Source organism: Abramis brama, assembly GCF_963993115.1.
Source record: "Abramis brama genome assembly, chromosome: 21".
Lineage (NCBI taxonomy): Eukaryota > Metazoa > Chordata > Actinopteri > Cypriniformes > Leuciscidae > Abramis > Abramis brama.
The window spans coordinates 15,477,962-15,502,237 of record NC_139983.1 but is presented as its reverse complement, the minus strand read 5'-3'; the positions used below and the strand labels follow the sequence as shown (position 1 = coordinate 15,502,237).

Below are 24,276 nucleotides of genomic sequence, written 5' to 3'. Positions count from 1 at the left end.
TATTATTATTATTATTATCAATATTGAAAATAGTTGTGTACAATTTTTTCTTTGATGAGAAGAAAATTCAAAAGAACAGCATTCATCTGAAATTTAAAGCTTTTGTAACATTATACATCGTTCAAAAGATTGGGATCAGTAATAATTTTTCTTTCTTTTTTTTGTGGAAAGAAATTAATACTTTTATCCAGCAAGGATGCATTAAATTGATCAAAAGAGACAGTAAATACATTTATAATGTTACAAAAGACTTTATTTAACTTTTTTAACTTTCTATTCATCAAAGAACTCTGAAAAAAAACTTGTACACAACTATTTTCAACTTATAAGAATAATGTTTCTTGAGCAGCAAATCAGCATATTTGTGACATTGAAGACTGAAGTAATGATGTTGAAAATTCAGCTTTGCCATCACAGAAATAAATTACATTTTAAAATATTTTCAAATAAAAAACAGTTATTTTAAATTGTAATAATATTTCACAATATTACAGGTTTTTTTTGTTTTTTAATCAAATAAATGCAGCCTTAAAATACTTTTAAAAAACATTTTACTCCAAAAAAAAAAAAAAAAAAAGTTTCTAAATTTCAACAAATTAAATCTCTTCAACTAAACTCAACATAATTATTTACAGGACACTGTAATTAAAACACACATGATATTATCAAAGTTACATTTATTATATCTGGTCAAAGAGTGTTTAATACAACGAAAGATGACTTTAGAAACATTATTGAAGTAGAACGGTGTGTGGTATGGCACTTTCCTTTTCACAGACCAGAAATCCAAAATAACTCAGATTTATATTGTGCATAGAATTATTTGATTATCCACTTCATAGCAATGTGTTACAAAATCAAAAGCAATAAATACTGTACAATGATAAATCTGAAGTTAAAAATGACATGCCAAAATTTTACATTAAATACAATATTCTTAAAAACTTTTACAATATCATATATTTTTTTAAATCAGTAAATTATACAAGTTTAATTCAATATACGATTATATACACATATAGCACATATATTCCATTATCGATATTTAAATAAAGTGCCTTTCTTTTTGAAGCTCTGAAAGGTGAACTCTTACTATCAAATGTACCTAGAAAATAGTATATTGTACGTAAACTTCAATAGACAGTATTGCAAATTAGAAAAAGGTACAAAGTTTCCCTTTCCAATCAAAATACCCTCATTCATCAGTTTATTTACTGAAAATATTGTGATATACGTTGCAATTTACTTGAATTACTTGTCAGATCCAACCCAGGCTCATTGGAAATATATACTGTATCGACATTTCTGCAAAATGATATTGCGTTGCTTCTTGCACATTACACTTTCATGAATGTGAATATGGCAATGTTTTATTATGCTGTATGTTTTACGAATCACAGCACAGCTGTGCAATGCTAAGTCATTATTAATCAATAATCTGCCCCCGTAATCATAATTTGAGTTAAAAGGAATGAAGGTTGTTGTGTTTTACGGCCTCTAGTGTTCATTTCAGCTGGAAACTACAGTGAATTATATGCATAGCTACGTTTTTTTTAACTTTTGCTCAAATGTAATTAAACCAAATACCACAAATACCATAAAATCCATGTCTGTAATATTTAAAGTAAATATACCATCACAAAGAGCAGGATATTTGAATGCTTCCAACGTTCTTACAGCTGGACTGAATGATGTTTTCATGGCTGCCATTTACTGTTATCTCAATGAAAATATCTTTATGGTTTTGCTCAGGTCTGACAGGGATCATAAGCGATGCTAATGTGCTTGGCTTAGTCCTACACTTGTATATCTTTTTCTGCAGAGTTTAGTGTTAGCTGCAACCTATCTGTATTTTTCAAGCGAATGCAAATACCATGATTATCTTTTTCAGAAGATAATCTTTTTCTGTTTAGAAGTTTAGAGTTATAACTAAACTTTACAGGAATGTAGATCTTGAGATGAACCAAGTATGAACCATGTGCAAGCTTCTGGATGAGTGCACTGATAATTGGAGTTTTAAATCACAAAAATATTGCTTGATCCAATTCACAACGAAAACGGCAATTGCATAATGGTTTTGTATCAAAGTCCCTTGCTTAGAATGACAACAGCATTGAAAACCTGTAGAAGTCTTTATCTTGCAGTCTCTATCCTGGGATTTGAACTATGCACCTTTTAGTAACAGGTTCAACATCACTCTGAGCGTCTGCAACAGTAATCCATGCAAATACTGTATTCTTATTTATTTTTCTAGTAAAAAAAGTATAAAGCAGATTTGATAGAACTATACTGTGCTTAAAATCACAAGGTGGGTGTGTTCATTGCTACATGGAACAGTCATCTGTCAGTGGGAATTTAGGAATCAAATCACCAGCATTCCATGTCAACATCTCACAAAGAGATCATGATAACACTTGTGCTGAAAAGGGCGGCTTAGGTCCTTCAAACTACATCCCTTGTAAGCCTCCAGGCTTTAATTGGGACTCAAGGATGAACAGAGACACTGAAAGAGCCATTGTATTTAAAGAGATGTTCGTTTACAAGAAGTGTCACCTTCACCTCACCTTTAGAGGAAGACTTCAATCCATCAACTGAGCTCTGACAGCCCCCTACACTGGTGTCAGGCGGCTGTCTCATATTGCATTCAGTACAAAGCTGAGTTGTGTTGAAAGGCAAAAAAGATCTTCAGATTTTAAAAAACAAGCCTCCCATTGCTGAGGGACGTCTTCCCAAAGGCAAGTTCAAAAAATGGTTTCCTAACGTTTCTCAGAATCCCCAATTTTGTTCCGCGACAGTTATGTGCTAAAAGATAGGTCAAATGATCCTGCATAAATATCTGTCCAATGACACAAGGTCTGTGCATATTTGGAGTAACAATATACAAGCTCTAAATAGTTGAATTGGTTTGCGAACGGTGTGGCTTGTGTTTGATTTGTTTGGACTGATCTCGCACGGGTTGAAGCGAGGCCAGGAGTGAGCTTCAGGCCTAAAGACAACAAAATCGGCATTCTGTTGCATTTTTTAATATCTCGAAATTCTAGCAGCTTTACTGGAATTCCTTAAATGGTGGATCAGAGTCTTTGAGGACACTGAAGGAAAACAAACATGCACCCAATGAAAATACAGTGAACTTGTTCCAGAGAATGCCATTGAAGAACTGCCGCTGAACTTTGTTTGGAGCACGTACGTAACGTCAAAGAAGAAAGAACACAGAAAATTGCATCATGGTCTTCCAATCTGGAATCTTGGCTTTGGACCAACATGTTCAACCAGTGTTGTTGCAGTGGAGCTGTACACAACAGTTTGTGACAGTATCTAAGCTTTAGTCTCCAGACGAATCTCTCTCTACAGTTCCATTTACTATCAGCTAAATAGTTTGACCAAAGAGAGGTAGGAGGCTTTTATTGCCTTCAAGACTTGTGGAGCGTCAATACTGAACCATGGAATCAAGTGAACGCTGGTTGATTCGATTTGAAATCCAGTATTCCTTGGATCAGTACTCCCTGGCCTCTTCCAGTTCATTCATGTAGACGTCTTCCTGCGGGTTCTCGACACACCGTAGACCGTTATTGGGAGGCCGAACCGAATGAAAGCGGCTCCAGTCTCCTTTACACAGGATCCACGGTAGCACGTCCACTTTGTAATGAAGTTCCGGGGAGAACTCTGTGCTGATGAGGTTGGGTGCTCCGGCCCCTTTGCCTCGAGTGATGAGCTTCATGTGATCGTCGTAGCAGCAGTGCTGTGCAGCCAACGTGGTGCTGTCGAAAGAGAGCATTGAGCGAACGCAGAACCTCGCAGAGGGCTTGTAGATGTCCAGTCTCTCTTTGGGGCCGCTGGCATCTCGCCAGCGATAGGTCTTTTGCAACTTCCTATCGAAAATGTTGACAGCACTGTAGACCACCTCGGATGGGTAGATGCAAGGGCAGTTGGGCAATTCGGTCAGGACCTGGTGTAGGTATTTCTGGAGGAAGTCGTTCTTGCAATTAAGCCACTTCTCACAGCTGTCAACATCTATGGGGTAATTAGATCAATTAAATAAGGGTGGCAGACATCATTTTCTTTCCCCCAATAGTATAAATATTTAAAAATCCTTAAAACATAATACATTTCCAGATCTTTTTTTTTTTTCAAGATAAATCTCACATACATTTTGTAGAGTTCACAAAAAAAAAACAGTAGAAGTAAACAGTAGAAGTAAATCTGTTTTTTTAAAATATGTTAAGATACACACACACACACACATATATATACATTGTTTTTAATATATTTGATTAAATTACATATATTTGTATAATTATATTAGTAAACAATTTATTTAATACTAATATATTAAATAAATTAGTACAAATATCTCAACTTCCTTAAAGCTACAAACATTTATTTAAGATATTAAGTCTTATATACCCAACTCTCATATACTATGCCAAACAAATTATGGCCATATTGAGACTCATGGCCTAACACGTAATGGGGGTTGTCTCTTTGCTGCCAAAATGTAAGATACTGTACATAAAATATGTGCTGCAGGCAGTGGTCATGCTGAAACAAAGTTGTTATTAACATTTATGTTCCATTGTGAAGATATTAAAAAAACACTTTATTCTGTTATGTTTTTAAACGACTTTCATTATTATTACGGTTAAATGAAAAGAGCTATTACGATCAATGTTCAATGCCAAAAAATGAGAGACCAACAAAAGACTCCAAAGCAAATAGTGGGGGTTTTGGAAGAGGACTCTTTACTTTGTGGTCTCAGTAACACTCTCTGTGGAGCATTTGAGAAAAATGTGAACATCAGATCTTTTACAGTCTAACAGGGCTCCCACAGAGTTCCTCCCGATGAAGTCTCAAAGGAGCAGTTTCTACAATGATGCTGATTAAACGGGTTTTGAACTAGACATTAAGTTAAATGAAAGCTAAGACAAATCAATAATCGTTGATTAAACTAATAAAAGAGCACACTAGAAGCTTGAAAGGCAGTTTGCTGAAACTTCCATTAAGAGATTCAAGTGCAGTATAATGTTGCCTATATCTTAAAAATAAGATTTTTTTTTTTATAAAAAATTAATACTGTAATGGAAATGTGGGCATGTACCATGTAAATACCACATTGAATAAATATGGTAATCATTCTGTACCATGGCACAAAAAGTACTACGCTACTACCAGAATTCTGAATTGTTGAATGCCCACACCATATTGTACACTAACAAAAAACACCAACCTGTGTCAAAAAGCTCTGTGCTGTTTGCCACTTCGTGAGGAGCCAGTTCTGTCACAGGAACTATGTCATCTATAGATGTAAGAGAGATAGATATTTAAAATCAACATGAAATTTGAAACAAAACACACAATATGAGCTCAACAATCGTGTTGAAAAAACAACAACTTTACACTTAAAACTGGCGGTAACTTGAAAATCCAGAATTGAAGAAGTAAAATTTTTAAGTTTCAAAAGTTGGAATTTGAATCAAATTAACATAACACCGGGGGTGAATTTTTTTTTATAACTCATCCATTTTAAATTATCTTAAGCCTTACAGTTCTGCATAATTAAGGGCGTGGCCACTTGAGTGACAGGTGGATTGTCGCTGCTGTCACTACTAGCCGTTTGTCTGCTGTCTGTTAGCCGTCACGTCACCTCAGCTAATCCCGTCTCTTTGCCCATTTTCGGTTATCCAGGAGTGAGCACGATGACACGCTGCCAAGATGGCGACGGCCGGCTCCGCCCACTTTGGGCTTCAAAAATGCTCTTCAGAAACCTATGGGTGACGTCACGGACACTACGTCCATTGTTTTATACAGTCTATGGTGCTAAGGTTATCCCCTACTAGTAGATGTCGAAACTACACTGATTGGCTGCAAAAAAGGCATCTTTATCCTTTGACTGCCGGTGTATTCCAACAAACTTTTTCACAAGCAACCCATACATCACACATATTTCATTATAGCATAGTAGATGTTTTTTTCATCAATCAATTTATTTTTGAAGATTTTTTTTCAGGAAAGCTAACTTTCTCTTATTATCTAGCTGTTGCTTTTCAGCAGCTCAAAATGTTAAAATAAAGTTCTATGGTGTTTATTCAGCACTGTAGAGCCTCACTTAGTGTGTGTAAGCGAACTCATTTTGTGTATGCGCATTTGTGCACGGCAGGTTTGTGGACCGCCCTGTATCAGGGGCTTTTAAAATGAAAGCCCTCATTGAGCTGTCATACTGAAGCCAAGTAAATGCCTGCTGCTCTCAAAGAGCAGTTTCATAGGGTATACAGTACACACACAGAAGGCCAGACTGCTCCTTTTCTAACACGAGTCTGGTGCCCCTGGTGTTTGTTCGACTTCTGCATGCCTGACAGAGATGAATGAGAGGCATTAGTGGAGATTTCCATCACTATCAGCATAATTAGGAGCCGGATGGAATTAAGATCAAGACGTTTTAGGGAAGAGTATCGATAAACGGTGTGCTAACTGCTAAATGCATTGTGGGGTTGAAAAGGCCTAAGTATAAGTGACAGTATTGACAGTCTCACCAGGACAACGCTCTAAGTCACATGTCCGTGACTCTGTGGCAGTGCAGGCGTAGCCACATGAACGAATCCTCTTCTGATTTCCGTGTCCACAGGTGACACTGCATGGTGACCAGTCGCTCCATTCTTCCTCCTCATATTCTGTAGATGAAAAAATAATTGATGACCTTTTCAATAAATTGAGGCTAAGGAATTCCTCACGCAGCATGTGGGAATGTTATGCAATGCAGGTCAGACCACAAATGAGTTGGAGTAACAGTAAAGGAATTTTTTTTTTTTTTTACTTGTGGAAGTGAAATCTTAAAAATAATTTAGTTTAGTCCTTGTACTGAGGTTACACCTTTAAGCGTTTGAAATGTCCGACATACACACACTGACAAAGAAAGAAAATCCAAAAACAGCCAAGATGGTAAGTGCATCACTCTGTTGTTTGCATAAGGAAGCTAATGATGCGCAACTAAATTAATGTTGCGTATTTCTCTGTAAAATATAATCTCTCTAATGAACAAAATGTGGCCCTCCTGGCAGGCCAGGCACGCTTTTTTTGGGGGGGGGTAATAAATATGTCAGAGGCAAAGTCAGTCGCTTACAGCGGTGAGAACTGAGCCAATACAAACTCTTCAGCAGGAAGGCAAGGCCTAAGAGCTTAGACGCTTTCCAACAATGCTCTCTTTCCACCACCATGCTAAAGAGATTAAAGTTTCAGAGCACTCATGGCGGTAGTGATGGAGAGAGAGAGAAGATTGAAAGAGAAATAAGTGCACTGTTTCCTCGCTAATGCATTTTGGCTGCGTTGTTGCTGGTTACCAGGTGTTGTTGCTAATTGAAGGCCCACATTCTGATGATGAAGATGTCTACTTGTACTGTCACGGCAAAAAAACAAAACACTGATGACAGATGGACTTTATTGCAAATCGTTCGAAAAACTCCCAGAGAATCATAATAAATAAAAAATATATATAATAAAAAGCTTCACTGTTGAAAAAAAACCCCAAAACATAATTGTTGAATAATTTAATTTAACTGGGTGTTTTCCCATAAAGAAATCCAAACATACTAAATTTAATTCAAGTGAAGATCATTTGCTGTTTTAGAAAAAACTGAGTAAGATAATAAGATTAAAAAAAAATTCTCGGTTTAAGCATAAACTTTATTACATTTTATTCGATTTATGAATAATATAAGAAATATAAACTTTTCAATGGGGTGAGAGCAATTTACACGATTTTTTCTTCTAACAGTTTCAACAAAAATATTAAGCAGCACATTAGAAATAATAAGAAATATTTTTGAGTACCAAAAGTGTCATGTGACACTGAAGACTGGAGTAATGATGCTGAAAATGCAGCTTTGCCATCACAGGAATAAATTACATTTTAATATATATTAAAATAGAAAACCGTTATTTTAAATTATAATACTATTTCACTATATTAGTGTCAGAGTTATGTTCTGTTTTTCCATATTTCTTTGTGTATTTACTTTGCCTTTGTTGTCTGCTAGTTTGACCTAGGTTGATTAGTCATTAAGTTCACCTGGTGTTCATCGATCTCATTAGTTCAAGTATAAATACTCTCTGTTTTGTTGCATTCATTGACTTGTCTCGTCTATGTAACGTGGTTGTGTTTTCCCCTGAGCTTCTCCTGTGTTCTCCTATGGATTATGATATTAAAGACTGTTTCCTTTTGAGCCATTCGTCTTGGTGTACTATTTACTACAGCCACTCATGACAATTAGTGTTTTTACTGTATTTTTGCTCAAATAAATGCAGCCTTGGTGAGCACACGAGACTTCTTTCCAAACGTTTAAAAGGTAAAGTGATTTATATTTAGAAATTACCATATATGACAACAACTAACAAAAGTAGATTGCCTCACTTGCCTAACACTGTGTCCAAGCCAGGCATAATAAAACAACAATTGTTAAAAGCAAACTTTTCTATGTAAATTTGAGTTTCTGTTCTAATAAGCTGTGACTGCAACAAGAGTATCAGGACATTTTAATTTCTATTTAAGCAGAGTTGACATCCGTTGCCCCATCCGGTGTAAAATCCGATTGGTCTGAAACCTAGCAGCCTATCATATATGTTTTGTTATTGTGTTGTTTCACAAAATGACACTGGTTTGCAATGACAAAGTGACCAGACATCATTCATTTCCAATGACAGCTGGCCAATTCTAGCAACACAAGAGTTTGAGACCGCACACATTGAATAGACATACATTTGCTATCAGAGAACTTTGTTTCAAATAAAATACCAAAGGCACTGTAATAAGTTACTATAGTAAAACTGTGGTAAATAATTTTCATAAGGGCAGTGGAGAGGAAAAAACGACCTACAGCTATAACATTCGACCGAGCTGTTGCCGAACATGGCCTGCCTGTAATTCTGTGGCTCACCATGATTGCAGAAAAGCGCTTCATTACTGTACGCCTCTAGCGTAGACCACATCATTAATAATGAGGCTCATTTGCCCTTCTCGATTTCCCATTCAAGCTTGTTTGTACACAACACACTCCCACTCCAAGTACACTCATTAGGTCTATTTTAGATCCACTGGGGCAACAGAGAGATGCCGTTTCGGTTTCGTACCCACATCCTCAGAGGCTCTACTGCTGACATGACCGCAGCAAGCATGCCGCAATTGCTTCTTTTTTGGCTGGGTGTTGGATTTGACCACACACCACCAATGCACTTTCCCTCTAATGATGCTGACAGAACATGGTGCAGCACAACCTTAGTGGAGGATCACCCTGAAAGTCAATGACAGATGGAGTTGAAAAATGCCCTAGTGAAATAAAGATGGTAAAAGGATATATGTAGATTGTGGAGGAGTCGGACACTGCAGCAAGTTGTAGTTTAATAATACAAATAAGATCTTATCCCCCGGTTTCACAGACAAGGCTTAAAATAGTCCCAGACTAAAATGCATGGTTGAGCTGTTTTAACTGAAAGCAACTTGCAGTGACATATCTTAAAATATGTCAGTGCCATTATTTTGTCTCAAGATGCACACCAGTAATGTTTTAAAAAAAAATTATTTTTATAAAAGATACTTAAATGTCCTAATTGAACTAAGGCCTAATCCTGGCTTAATCTAAGCTCTGTCTATGAAACCAGATTTGTTTTCCCTGTCTTTAATAGTGATAATATCTTTAATATACACTTAAAAACAACACAGGTTTTGGTGCCAAAGATTAAAGAGACACTAATAAAACACCTTGTTGCTTAACTTCATCACAAAAAAAAAAAATATTATAATAATTGTATACAACACACAACCATACAAAAGTTTGGGTTGGGTGAAGAATGTTGTAATGTTTCTGGAAGTATCTTATGCTTACCAAGGCTGCATTTATTTGATCAAAAATACAGTAAAGCAGTAATTCTCACTATTAACTAGTTGCTTATTAGCATGCATATTACTAGGATATTGGCTGTTTATTAGTACTTATAAAGCACATATTAATGCCTTATTCTGCATGACCATATTCTTCATCCCTTAATCCTACCCTATACCTAAACTAAACATCTACCTTACTAACTATTAATAAGCAGTAATTACAAGTTTATTGAGGCAAAAGTCGTAGTTTATGGTTAGTTAATAGTGAGAAATGGACCCTAATCTAAAGTGTGACCTTCTATTTTTAATGTATTTCAAATGTAATTTATTCCTGTTATGGTAAAGCATTATTTTCAGCATCATTACTCCAGTCTTCAGTGTCACATGATCCTAGATAAATCATTCCAATATGCTGATTTGCTGCTCAAATCTTATTATTATCAATTTTGAAAACTGTTGTGCTACTTAATGTAAAGTAATATATTAGTGGAAACCATGGTACTTTTTCATGATTCTCAATGAAAAGATGGTTCAAAAGAACAGCATTTACTTTATTTTCGTAACATTTTAAATGTCTTTACAATAAAATCTCACTGACCCAAAACTTGTGAATGTTAGTATATCTCGTGAGTTTGCAGCTAAGCACTACCTGTTTGGAAATATTTTTTTCAATCATTAATGCTGCCACCTAAAGGCACTAAAAATGTGCAAAAAAAACTTTGAGTACAATATTATACTTCCCAGCAGTTGATATTGTTTGCCAATTTTTAAAACGTCTCGTCTCACACATAAAAGCACAGTGACTGAATGCTTTAACAATATACTCAGGCAATGAATATAACTTTGGTGTGAAAAAAAGGAAACTTTCATTCCAAGGCCTGAGAACTGCCACAGATTCTTGGGAGAACTCAAAGGGCTAGACCGTGTGAATCGCAGCGACCCGCCAGTCGTGGGATGAAAACACAGCAGACGTTTTCTTTGTCAGCCCAAGCATGCTGGCCCTTCTTACAATCTGCTGTCTAATTGAACACAAATATTGGTTGTTTAGCCAGTGAAGAGGCCATATGCGTCGGGACCCAGGTTTCAAACAGCTACATTTTCCAAGCACTGGTGTCAACTTCAAAGTCGACACACAAAGCTGATGCTCAAGCCCACTGTCACTAACGTGAACCAGACGTAGCGTTGACTTTCCTCCTGCAATCCCTTATTCAATACTTTCACTGTGTAATCTTTTCTTCACCGCGAAAAGGTTCAGAGCACTTGATGATAGGTTGTGTTCAGCTTTTTAAGGATAAAAATTAAAATGGTATTTCAGCACTATGGTTTGCCCCGTATGTAAACATTTTGAGGTAATGATCTGCCTAACCGACAAAGAAGCAGTTGAGTGGCCAGATAACATGCATACCACAACTAATATTGTGATAATGTATTAGGACACAAAGCACTGGGTCGCCTTTCACTGTTTACCGCTGATAGGCATCGAGAGAAAGTCTCTAGAAGTGGCGACAGGAATGACATGTTTATGTAGCAGTTCTTGAGCACAACCCTCAAAGCATAAATCATAATGTCAAGCCTTAAAGAGGAGGCTGGGGCCCGCATTACTGAGGAAATCAGCTAGGCATACGTTCCAAGAAGCCCCAGCATAAGCGCTGATACTTCCGATAACAAGGCTGAAGAAAAACAAAAACTAAAAAACTCATGGTTTCTGATTACACAGTTGGAAAAACATGAAAAGACATTTATTCGGGTCAATTATTAAGATTTTTCATAATTTTTGCACAGCAACGGGGATGTGCGTCCAAACTCTCTCTGGCAACAACCTCCTGTGCTTACCGTAATTGTCCATGGAGTCCCAGCCCTTCCATCGTCTGTTCCAGTCTGTACCCACACCACTCAAAAGGGAATCTTCTCCCTCGTAGCTGAGGTCCCCCTCGTTTTCCTCCAGACTGCCTTGCCCGGGACCTTCTTGACTGGAGTCATGGTATTCCCAGAACAGTGGCCAGAAGAGCTTTTTATGGCCCAGCCACTCTTCTGAGCTCAAAGACCAGTCATTCCTGCTCTCCTTGGCCAGATCCATCTCAATCTCCATCTGTGGGTTGTCCACAACCTCAATGGTAACCTATTGGAGAGATAAAAGTTATATGTTGATCTGCAAAAACTGGATATGAGAAAGTCGTTGCTCTACAAAACCCAGCTTAAGGGGGGTCAAGCTCATTTTTGGAACCAGGTCCAGCTCGACCAGGTCCAGTGTCAGATCAACAAATAACCTTCCATAAGCTTAAGTCTTCCTTTATATCCTGTTTTTTTTTTTTTTTTGTCATAGTGGAGAAACATTTAAGTTAGCAAGTTAATATACAATTACATACAATACAATTCAATTCAATATACAATACAATTCAATATACAATACACACTGCCCGGCCAAAAAAAGTCGCTGTTTGGATTTAAATAGGAAAATGCTTAAGATTTGATCATTATTGCAGTGATTATGTTTCTAGCATGTTATATGTTTGGCGACAGTTCTTCTAACCCTAATTGATGGAGCGTGTAGCTTTTAATTTCTTAAACAAGCATGTAGGAAGACACATCATGGCCATATTCCAGGATGACAATGTCAAGATTCATCAGGCTCAAATTGTGGAAGAATGAGGAAGGGAGCATGAAGAATCATTATCACATATGAATTGGCACCTCTTAGTCCAGACCTTAAATTCATTGAAAGTCTTTGGGATGTGCTGGAGTAGACTTTACAGAGGGCTTGACTCTTGCATTGTCAATACAAGATTCTGACCAATTATTGATGCAATCTTGATGGAAATAAATGTTGTAATGTTATTTTCATCATTTTTTGGTCAGGATCTTGTCGAGCACTCTGTAAAGTCTACTCCATCACATTCCAAAGACTTTATATATATATATAATATATATTAATTTTGTTCCAGTATCCTTTAATTAATAATTGTATACCTGAATGATAGGATATTTGGTTTAATGGCACAGACATCTGAAGGTAACTCTATTGCTCCCTTGAGTACTGTTAAGTATGTTCAAAATATTTCAGAGTTTTCCCTTTTTTCCTGTTTGTTTATTTTGAAGGATGTTTTGAGGTGACAGATTTGTTCTCTGCATGCTTGGGCTCGTAGTGCCCGAGCCAGGCAGACCAGGAAAACGATAGCAAGTGTTCCAGCAGGCCGAGACAAAGGACTGGTTGTTTATTTCCCCTACAGCGTAACAATCTGATGGCTGCAGCAGCTGTTTATAAAGGCATGGAGCAGTTTAGAGCGGGTGATTACGCTACTGTAACTGCCCTGTTTACAACAGTCGGCCTCCACCTCCTCCTTGAACTAATCATGACTGTATTCTACTCTCATACTTCCAAAAAAAACACAACACATCGCTTTTAAGGACAAAAAGATCCAAGGTTTAGATCATTGGAGGTCCATTAAACTGGAAATTTAAGTTCAATGGCAACAAAGATGACATGTTTTACTCTAAAAAACATATAAGGTTGAGATATGAGGTTGATATCTTAAAAAAGTTAGCTTTCAGTGAGATTTTGATTGGCCGCAGTACCAAAAGTTTTCATTAGATGAAATTCGTCACCCATTAATTTCCAATGCGGTAATTTTTGACCGCGAGAAACACAAGTGTGACTTTTTTTTTTCAGGATCATTTAATTTTTTCGAATCATGCCCATGACTTTTTTTGTGTTCACATAGCAAGTGCCAAAACCTTAACCAAGTTCAGTATCATTCCGATGAAGTAAAAAAAAAAAAAGTATTAATAATTTTTTTCGGTCAAAAGTGACCGAAGAGCAAAAGGAATCTCCACTGCATTACTTTATCAAGTTCTTATCAAATTTGTTACCACTATGAATGGGGAGTCATTGAGAAATTAGTTTAAAAAAAGATGATAACATGAGAGATAATTTCTCAAAACGTTAAGAAAGTGTTCAGTATTTTGGAGACCATTGCATACTGACGTATTAAAAGCAAAATGTTCACATACATTTACATTGGCTGCCGCCATATTAAAGACACATAAAAACAAAATAGCTTTTTCTAAATAAGTAGAGAAGATGGACCCGTCCCACTTGGAAGACTCTGGAATTTTCCCTATTATAAAAGTAAATTTGCTTACCAGGGATCTCCTGTGTATTTTTCCCTGAAGTCTAACTTCGTTTCCTCTCAAGTCCACTTACACACATAAACTTCATAACAGTCCTAAAAATATAAAAATCCCTTCTTTACCGGTGTTGTAAAAGCATTTAAAGATTGGGATCTGCTCTTGGAGGGAGCATTAAAAGTGGCTGTTAAAATAATACTATGGCCTTTCACCTTTTGGATTTTCTTTTTGGTACACTGTGCAGAAGTTTGAGCGGAATAGCTGAAATGAGCTACACCGGTATAAAGGTCTCGCTTGGGGTAATTTAAGAGGCCTCTCCGGTTTAGGAGCAGCTGTGACATGACCAGCAACAGCGCAGAAACCTGAAGTCCCTACTGCAATCACAGCAGCAATAACAGTGAAACAATGAGTGCATAGGTTAATTACATACACCACAAACTGTTGCCAAGTAAAATCAATCCATTACCCAACTCATTATACAATGATTTAGTTCACTCTAAGGAATGAAATGACAAGGTTTTGGGAACGGTGAGATGTTAAACATATCTGGAATAACAAACTACCGCCATAATATTAACAACTGTCTTTAAAAGAACTAATGCCATAATTATAGACATAGAACAAAAGAAACCCAAGACCCCCAAGACACGAAATGACTGATTCAGTTCATTTACCTCATTTTCTTGTGGTCCAACAGTCTGTAAACACTGTATTTTTTTCTTTAAAAGCATGTATACACAGGAAGAAACTTGACTCTGAGGCAATCAAAATGACAATAAGGTGTGATTGGGCCTGTTCTTACTTGAATGTTGGGGTTTTGGGAGCCCAGGTCTGCGTTGGCAAGGTCGGGAAAGTTCTTCAGGTCTAAAATGAAGGGTTCATCTTCCTGTGGAGCAGGTTTGGGAAGGACTCCCTCTGAGCGAATCTGCGACCATCTCCTCTTATGACGTCGAGGCGAAGGCGGCGCACTCCTAAGTTGGTTCCGCCGCTGAATGTCCTGTAGCGACTGTCTGACATCTTTGGAGCCACCGTGACCTCTGACCTGGGAAGAGCACACATAGTATCCTATTAAATAACATCTGGTGATCGGACAACCTTTATTTAGATGAAAGCACATAATTTCTTTACGTATAAAGCCCCCAGAAAGGCCCAAAGATAAATGCTTCTTAGAAATTTCGTCATGCACGTAAAGATGGTTAGAGGATCTGTTTTAGTTCAACACCATATCAAATCTATACAGCTGTGACCTTATAGCCCATATGAAAAAGATGTCTGAGTTTCAAATAAACCCATCTGGAGTGAAATGTCTAACACATGACAGCATATCAGGTGGATTTTGGAACAAGAATAGTAGAAATCATGGAAATAATTTAAGACCCTTCTTCTGCTTTAATGATCCAGGAAAAGCCTGTTTCCCAGACCTTTGGAAGACTCCTTCAGTCTCTTTTAGGGTTTTCGTATACAAGAGCACTCTTCGAGTTCTTTGATTTCCATGCTGCATATCTGTCAATCGATGCTCCATTGGGTTACCATTAGTAACATCACAAAACAGACAGCAGAGAAACATCAACAAGGAAGACGAATTGCACGCTTGCTCATTCTTTCTCACAAGTCTGAGACAGTCATGGCTCACTCTCTTGACAGCTGTTTGACATTACGGGTAATGCTGCGCTCAGTGGATGGAGAGGGACTGTGAATTCCTGGACGAAGACTCAGGAGTCGGGACAGTGCATGCAGGTAAATGATTACACATTAAGGGATATGTATCTCTTTCATCTGGTTTACTTTAATATGGAGACATAAAGTCTGTGGCGGTACAAAAAAAGTCTCCCCAGTTGTCCTCAAACCATGAGAGTCCTCCAATGCACTTTGCTGCTTGTTACTAATCATATCAACCTAAAGTCTCAAGCCTCAAGAATGAGGCAGGTGATTTTCAAATATTAATTATCTTATTTTATTTATAATGTATTTAAATATTACATTAATATAATTATCTAAATATCTATAATGATTTATCACTGTCTCTTCAAGCTGCATCAGTTCCTGTAATGTCCTAATTATTATTCATAAAGTAAATCTGAAATCATAAATCAACTAATTATTATTCATAAATTAAGCATGCAATCAAAATTGACCTCTACTTAATTTATTAATAAATGTAAAAATGATCAAATAATAACTAAGTATGTGTGTGATATATATAGACATAGAAATTAAGCAACATAGTAATCACAGATAATTCATTATATATATATATATATATATATATATATATATATATATATATATATAATGAATTATCTGTGATTTCTATGTTGCCTAATTGATTACATTTATATGTTGAAGAAAATGGTTTGGACCAGTGAACAGAATTGATTGAACAGAATTTAGAGCTCTTGGTCATGGATCATTAAAAGTAAGATACAAAATTATTGCTAATATTATTTTTTCCCACCCACACATCCTGCAACTGAGTAGTGCAGGATAAGATCAGGGACATTTAAGTGTTATAAGTAAATGGGGTCAATGTTCATGTTGTCTTTAACTGCATGCATTCTCCAACATGCAATAAGCACCAGATGAAACTCAGTTTAGACTTTACATTTTGGGTCATGCTGCGCTTCAAAGACTTTTTGTGGAGGCCCTGTCAATGAGCAACCGCAGACTTCAAAAAGAACAGCAACATACACAAGCATAACTCAGAAAGCAAGAGACACATATGTCCTCATCATGACCACATCTCTTTCAAATCTCCATCTCAAATCCTCACAGATTCAGAAGATCACCTTAGTGTGTTATCCCTGCTCTTCCTCATCTACAGACTTGGTTTGATGGCCCCAATGTTCCCTTCTGATGCATCAGAGGAGAGAGGTGGGGAGTTGGGGTCTGTCTGATCAAAGCCTCTCTCTACTGATCATGCGTGGCCTGTCTTGTCTCACTTCACTGCCTGTGTCTCTCCCACACGCAAAACAGATGTCCTCTGTCCCAGACGATAAACTCCACCCTGGCGCTCTACTGAAGTTCATCATCACAGGAGGTGGGGAGGAAAGGAAGCTCTTTTAATTGTTTTTACACAATTATTGACATACAAGCGACAAACGTTTCTATCTAAATTCAGTATTTTATGATTTTATTGAGATTTGTTCTGCACAGATTACGTTAGATAAATTTGATTACTGACCGTCAAGGCTTGATATAGTGGTCAAAATGCTTCAATAATAAAATAAAATGTTTGACAATACTTTAAAATATAGTTGAGAAAGCTTTGTATGCATCTATTTAAGGTTGTCATCGTCTTGTGGGCGTGAGTGGTTACTCTTCCTGTTTGAAACAGCAAACACTCGTGATTCGTGATTTCGGATGCAAACAAATGGCTCCTACTTCGAACTGATTCTTTTTAATGAGTTTCTTTTCAAAGTTCCCAGTTCACAAATTTTTGCATGATTCTATGCCATTTTGCAGTATAAATAGTGTGAATAGTGTGTTAAAAATTCAAAAAGGCAACATGCTCTTCAAATACCCAGATGATGCACTTTTTTAAGCAAAAAAATTAAGTGTGGAATGTTGGAAATTTCACGCACTCAACTGTTGCAACTTCAGACTCCAATGCTGGAAGATAATACCTTCTAAAATTCATGTACTAAACGGTTGAGATAGTGCATAGTGTATTCAGTAGGGGTGTAGCGGTACATGTATTTGTCCTGAACCGTCACGGTACGGACGTCACAATTCGGTGCATAAAGTCAGACTACGAATACATGCAGTCACAGGCGATCCACACTCCAATCCAGAAGGGGACGCGTGCAGTAATGTAATGCTGTTTGCTAACCGCCACAACAGGAAAAAGAGCATAAAAAGAAGAGACGATCTATGCACCAACCCAAAACAAGGGGTGCGTCCCAATTTGCGTACTTATGCTCTTTTCTATTACATTTTTAAGTATAAAAAGTGCGAGTAGTGTATTCACACTGAAAATTCCAAAAAGAAAAAGTGCCATTTAAAATTGTTTTGCATGTGACAGGCTGATATTAATAATGATATATCATATATACTGATATATGTAACTGCAGGGGCTTCTGACATGTGACCCAAAACTCAAATCTTTTTGGTTGGCACGTTTGCATCAATGAACGACAAAAAAAACAGTTGGTATATATGTTCATCTGCATGAATATTCCATAGCCAGTAATCTATTGTTTCTATTTAAATCTCGTTTGTGCAGAATATTCACGTCTGACGTAAAGGGCATTTAAAAGGCAGCAATGCGGCTCACTAGGATTTTAGCAGAGTAACTGTGTCAGCTAAATGAACCTCTAGGAGCACAGTTGGAGTGCAGTTGGGAACTACTGTCCATTTTTTACAGTTGAGTTAAAAACCAATGGGATGTTACCATCCACAAAGTTTTCTCTGCCTGCCTGTAGTGAGTCCAATGAAGGATCTCAAGTGTTTCCTCACTTTGTGGGCCTTCCAGAGATCTTTCATACCTTTCCCTTCAATCATTCTATAATCAAACCTCTGAGAAAAAGTCACGCCAAGATAAGCTCCTCACTCAGCGTCGCCATTTGTATTAGTCTCTTTCTTCACATGGGTGAAACTGCTTACCCACCAGCTGAGACGAAAGGGATGGCTAAGATTTCACATGAGTGCTACAGGTTAATACGAGAAAAGGAACTTTAAAGAATACTTTCCTCAGCTCACAACAACTGACTTGAACAGAAGTCCCTGAAGGCAGAATTCCTGACTCTTCACAAAGTGGGCCAACAGAAACAGAGGAGGCAAGACAGCAAGGCCACTCGCGAGCAGAGTGACATGGTAAGGATGGAATCCTGCCCAGATCCTGGCAGAGACCATCCTTGTCCTCATGCCTTTATGTTGTTCTTTCTCTATATTTTTTTCTTTCAGCATACCGCCATGTTACAATCTGATTCTCTTGGCATGCCTCGACAGCATCAGTGTACCATGTGTTATCTCCTCTCACAAACAGTTATTGTGTTTTATGGGACGTGCCATCTGGACGGGCGCTGAGACCTAAAAGAATAAACGAATACGCCCCTGCCAAAATAAATACCACACACACATGGTCTCGGGCTGCTTTGAGCTGAATATGCTGGAGCCGAGGTGCCACTTCAACAAGGGCAGGGCATCAGGGCACCGAATCTGGAGAGGCAACAGAGTCCCAAAGCACACGAAACATTTAGAGTCTGATTTCCCCAACACCCTCACAAAGCATTACCTCTGACCGCCTAGAAAGAGAGCAAATGGGACGCATTAGTGATGGAAAACTGAGCGGCTTGTTCATAATTCAATAAAATGGATGGATTTGATTATTCTCTTCCAAAAAAGAGAAGTAAAAGCAAGTTTTTCTTTGAGTCAAGGATTAATCACATTGTCAGAAGTCCTTATTCCTTGCCGACATGTCATGCAGTTAAAACTATGGAAGCTCATTTCTGCCTCAGTGTGAAAAAATAAAAAGGTAACTGTGGCACTAATTAATTTCTCATTAATTCTTTATTTCTTAAGTTGCCAATTTATATCTCAAAATTGCAGCTTTACATCTCATATTGCATCTTTTTTTATCATAATTGCGACTTTATAGGTCACAATTGGAAGTTAATTACTTGTAATCGCAACTTTCTCGCAGTTTAGACTACATGTCTTACAATTTCAACTTTATGCTTTATACGATTGTGGTTTTATTTCTTGTTTCTTTATTTCTCACATTTACCTGGATCGTTTTTTACAATGGTGGAAACAGGATTCCATACAAACCCCCTTTGTGTGCAGCAAGTGAAACTCAAGGATATAATGCCCTCATGGATATATCCCACACAGATCCATGTCTGGCTTCTCTCAGATGCCTTGTGTCAAAAACTTTTCATTAATGTCATCTATCCTGCAGAAATCACATTCCATGTGGAGAATTCCTGTTGACACTCAATTACCAGCTGGTACCAAATGTACCAGCGGTACTGTACACATTGATATCAACTCTATTAATGTTATGAATAAAATAAAAAGAAGTGAATTGGATACATATCTGCTCTTTTACGAGCTTCAGATGTTTATAATCAGATCTCGGTGCTGCACAACATGTTTTGTAGGGCCAAGATCTAAAAAATAGTTGTACTCAGCAACATGCAGGCACGTTATTAAATCTATTTCTACATTCAAGCTGATGTGTGTGCTCTGGTGGTTTTTGTGAAATATTATCTGGTGTTTCTTCATTAAATTCTGAATATAGCTTTCACAGCATCTAAACCAGGGCATTCGCTATATACTTTCAAACAGATTATGGTTTACAGTTTCAGCTTAACCTCAATTAGAGCACTGGACATTTGAGAGGTTTCCGCGCCCGAGTCATCCAGCACAATGCTAAGAAACGGCAACATGAACTTCAGAGCGGGGCTCAAGAATTTGGCGCCATTTGTGGGATTGGTGTCTGCTTGGGTCGAGGAGAGGAACAGCCCTGTGATTATTGGGCTAATCAATTATAGCACCAAGGCCACTGAACTCCTACCCGACCCAATGCAATTTTATAAGAGCGTGGCGTATTGGATTCCAGCTGGCTGTTTTGATTAGTAAGTGTCCATTTTTGTGTAAAGCAAAGACTTCCTGTTGCGCAGGGGAAACAATGGCCCTCCCATGTCTGCCTGAACCCCGGTGGCTACTTTAATAAAAACATCTTTCCCAGTTGGCTTAAAAGGTGGGAGAGACGTGATGTTTTCAGACAGTGCACAAAGACAGTCTTGTATCACCCGAGTATCGCTGCATACTGTTCTGCTTTCTGTCAGATCTTCGCACCCTTGAGCAAGATGTGTTCTTAACCCCCCGCTCAGGTTGTGCGTAGTGAGTCGAGTATCTGCTATATTGATCGATTCACATGCACATGTAAGAGGGGCCTTAGTTTTACATCTAGGATAGTGGACTTATGTTCAAAATTCTTTTCAGAGGGGAAATTACTATTAAAAGGCAGCCTGGGGTGGGTTTGCATTTCCTCTCTGCGTTAACACTCCATAAAGCTGATCCATGAAAAAAAAAGTCACAGCAAAACCCAGGATTCAGTGTGACCTCACTTTGCTGCTGAAGGAGAAATTAATTAATTAAATACCCAAAACAACCTATGAACTGTGGTTTATCATTTAACAGATGGGGAAAATTAACCACCCAGCCATTCCAGGCATTAAGCACACATTAACTATGGAAACTGTATTTTCAGTGTGGTTTGACCTCAAATAAACTTTATTCTGGTTCTTTCTGGATATATGATATGATGTGATATGATATGATGTAATAAAAGATTTATACCTGTTTGACACCTGATGCTCTATGAAAACTCCTTTAAATGCATTGAGTTTTGAAGCATAGTGGAAGAGACCGAGGCTAGTTGTCACAGCAGATATCAAATCACTGTTCTGGCCTACTAATATTGCAATTTATAAATGTATCCTTTTAAAAAGACAGCATTTTTCATGACCAGACATTTATGACAGACACCCTTGTCTTGAGAACACAGTTCATACTTTCAGTTAAAATATATAGAAACACATATGTTAATTGGATGGTATAGTTACTGGAATATACAACTAGGTCTTTCTTATTGGTTGAAAGACCTAATCAGGTGACAAATGATTTCACAGACAGTTATTGTTATTTGATTTGATTTTCAGAACATCTCTGACCAAGATGTCCATATTATCTGGAATATTAAGGCATGGTTCCACAGACAGGGTTTAGATTAAGCCAGGATTATGCCTTAGTTCAATTAGGACATTTAAGTAGCTTTTATAAACTTGCTTAAAAACATTACTGGTGTGCATCTTGAGATAGTGACAAAACAGTGGCACTGACATATTTAAAGATATGTCAGTGCAAGTTGCTTTCAGTTAAACCAGCTCAAGCATGGGACTAGACTTAAGCCTTGTCTGTGAAACCAGGGGTAATAATTATTCCATGTGACTGCAGATCTAGTTTTAGATCTAAAACCATCATATGTTGAAAAATATTCGAATGTCATTCAAGTTAATTTGATCTTCTGTAACTTCAGTATAGCTTCTTTTAAAATGTACAATAAGTGCTAATGGGATCAAAAACCATCCAAACAAATTTGATCCTGGATCTAAACTGAAATTAATAGACTATATATATATCTCTATATTATATATATATTACCATTATTATTTAGGATTTTCTGACAAATTAATTTGTAAGTTGTGATATGAGATAAAGCAATTAATTTATACATGGATCAACTCTGCTATTACTGTAAAATGAAATGTTCAAAAAAAAAAATAATCTTAAAAACTTGACTAATAACAAAACAAAAAAGAAAAAAAGAAAATTGTAAGTGTCAGTCATTGAAACCATACCTCTATAGATGTACCACTCTTGCTCTTGATGTGATTTGCTGTGCGTCTTTTTGCAGGGAACCCCTTCGCCAACAGAAGACAAAGTGTCAAAAAAACTGCCCACCGTAGAGCTTGGCTTCGAATCAGCATGACTTCGTAAAAATAATAATAAAGAGTTTTTACAATGCTTTGCGATTATGCACCACTTTTGATATGTTACTATGAACTGCACTCAATCCTCTTCAGTTCCAGGTGCATTTGTGTCTCTTTCCATCCCTCATATAAAACCAATCCATTTAAAACGTCAGAAGGACATTAAACATACTCAGCAGATTCTCAATGAGCAACAGAACAGCCTTCAAGAGTCATGTCCGCGTGTCCCTCAGATCCTCTGACTCTGAGAGGTTCTTGGTTTCCAAACGCATTTCAGCAGTTCCCAAACTTCAGCATTCCTCTCGGAGTTCTTCGGATTATCTTCCATGTGTAGTGAGTTCGCCTCTATCCAGTGTATATGTATGAGTATGAAGAGCAGTCTTCTTTAAGTGATTCTGCGGTGGATAGCTCCTTAATCACGCGTCTCGCGGAGCGCACTGAAAAACTGAAGCTCCAAGGCGCAAAGAACATCAATCCTCGCTACCCGTGAATGCAGGTCTATGATGCTCTATGGTGCACACAGAAGTCTACACCTCATGCAGGTACTGTGGTAAAGGACCGTCAGTAATTCACTGGCTGGATGAGACATTCATCTACCTCCGCTTGTGTGACGTCTCTGGAGGAGGGGTTCATATAACCCCACTGTGACTGACTGACTGAATGAATGACTGAAGCTGCGTGGGGTATAAAATCCTCATGAGACCTAGAGAAGAAAAATGTTTTGGCATAGCCTATCTAAGACATCATGTTTGGTTCATATATATATAATTAAAAAATTCAAAAGTTTGTGGTCAGTATAAGATTTAAAAAAAAAAAATAACTTTTGAACATTCTTTTGACTATAAGTAACTTCTAAATTGCAACTGCATGTCAACTAACTCTCCTTAGAGTATTTGTAGATGGTCTGCTTAATATCTGCTAATTCTTTATTGTGATGGCCCTCCAACATACATTCTACTGACTAAGTAAACTACATCAACTTATTCTAACCCTACTAGTCTACTAATACTCTACCAACACTCTAATGAGAGTTAAGTATGGTGCAGCATACTTCTAGTCAAATGAATGCAAAGGGACCAAAATGTGTTAAAGGGATAACCAAAATAAAGTGAAACCAAATCAAATCACTGAAAAAAAAGAAGAATTTGTTCCTTAAATTAAGTACAGTTAAATTAAGTACAGTTTATATTAAGTTTAAATTAAGCCTTAAATTAAGTACAGTTAACTTGGATGTTTAAGCTATTTCAATTAAAATTACATTAAACTGACTTTAAAAATTGAGTTGAATCTTCAAAAAGTTGAAAATCGCTTAACTTATTTTGACGAGTTAAAGCAATGTAAAAGCATAAGTTGTCATAACTTATTGATCATAAGATTGTTTTTTACAGTTAGGGTGCATTAAATTGATCACAGTAAACAGTTTTATTCTTTGAAACTGATCAAAAACGACAGTGAAGTAACATTACAAAAGATTTCGGTTTTAAATAAATGCTACTCTAAATTCTACTCATGAAAAATATAGCAGTTACCACACAAATATTAAGCAGGACAACTGTTTTCGAACCTGATAATAACAAGAAATGTTTCTTGAGCACCAAATCTGTAGCCTACATTAGAATAATTTCTGAAGGATCATGTGACACTGAAGACTGGAGTAATGATGCTGAAAATACATTACATTTTAAAATATATTAAAATAGTTATTCTAAATTGTAATAATATTTCACAATATTGCTGTTTTTGTGATCAAATCGATGTATCCTTGCTGAGCATAAGAGACATTCA

At 37.1% G+C, this 24,276-nt stretch overlaps 1 protein-coding gene across 1 annotated transcript; it reads right to left on the bottom strand.

Annotated features, from left to right (window-relative positions):
- Positions 1–236: 236 nt before the first annotated feature.
- ism2a (isthmin 2a) lies at positions 237–23,093 on the bottom strand. The gene is made up of 6 exons (XM_084097175.1): positions 22,360–23,093; positions 14,796–15,035; positions 11,702–11,987; positions 6,528–6,665; positions 5,225–5,293; positions 237–4,011 (listed from the first exon to the last, which is right to left on the bottom strand). Exons 1-6 carry the CDS (start codon positions 22,486–22,488, stop codon positions 3,494–3,496), a joined length of 1,380 nt encoding a protein of 459 aa, XP_083953301.1. The 5' UTR covers positions 22,489–23,093; the 3' UTR covers positions 237–3,493.
- Between the last annotated feature and the right edge of the window lie 1,183 nt (positions 23,094–24,276).

What these genes read in the sequence shown, in the direction of transcription:
- ism2a (XM_084097175.1), bottom strand. Translation starts at nt 22,488, where the DNA reads ATGCTGATTCGAAGCCAAGCTCTACGGTGGGCAGTTTTTTTGACACTT. An exon ending in GGACTCCATGGACAATTACG is followed by an intron (nt 6,666 to 11,701) that starts GTAAGCACAGGA and finishes TTTCATCTACAG; the next exon opens with AATATGAGGAGGAAGAATGG. An exon ending in TGACTTAGAGCGTTGTCCTG is followed by an intron (nt 5,294 to 6,527) that starts GTGAGACTGTCA and finishes TTACATCTATAG; the next exon opens with ATGACATAGTTCCTGTGACA.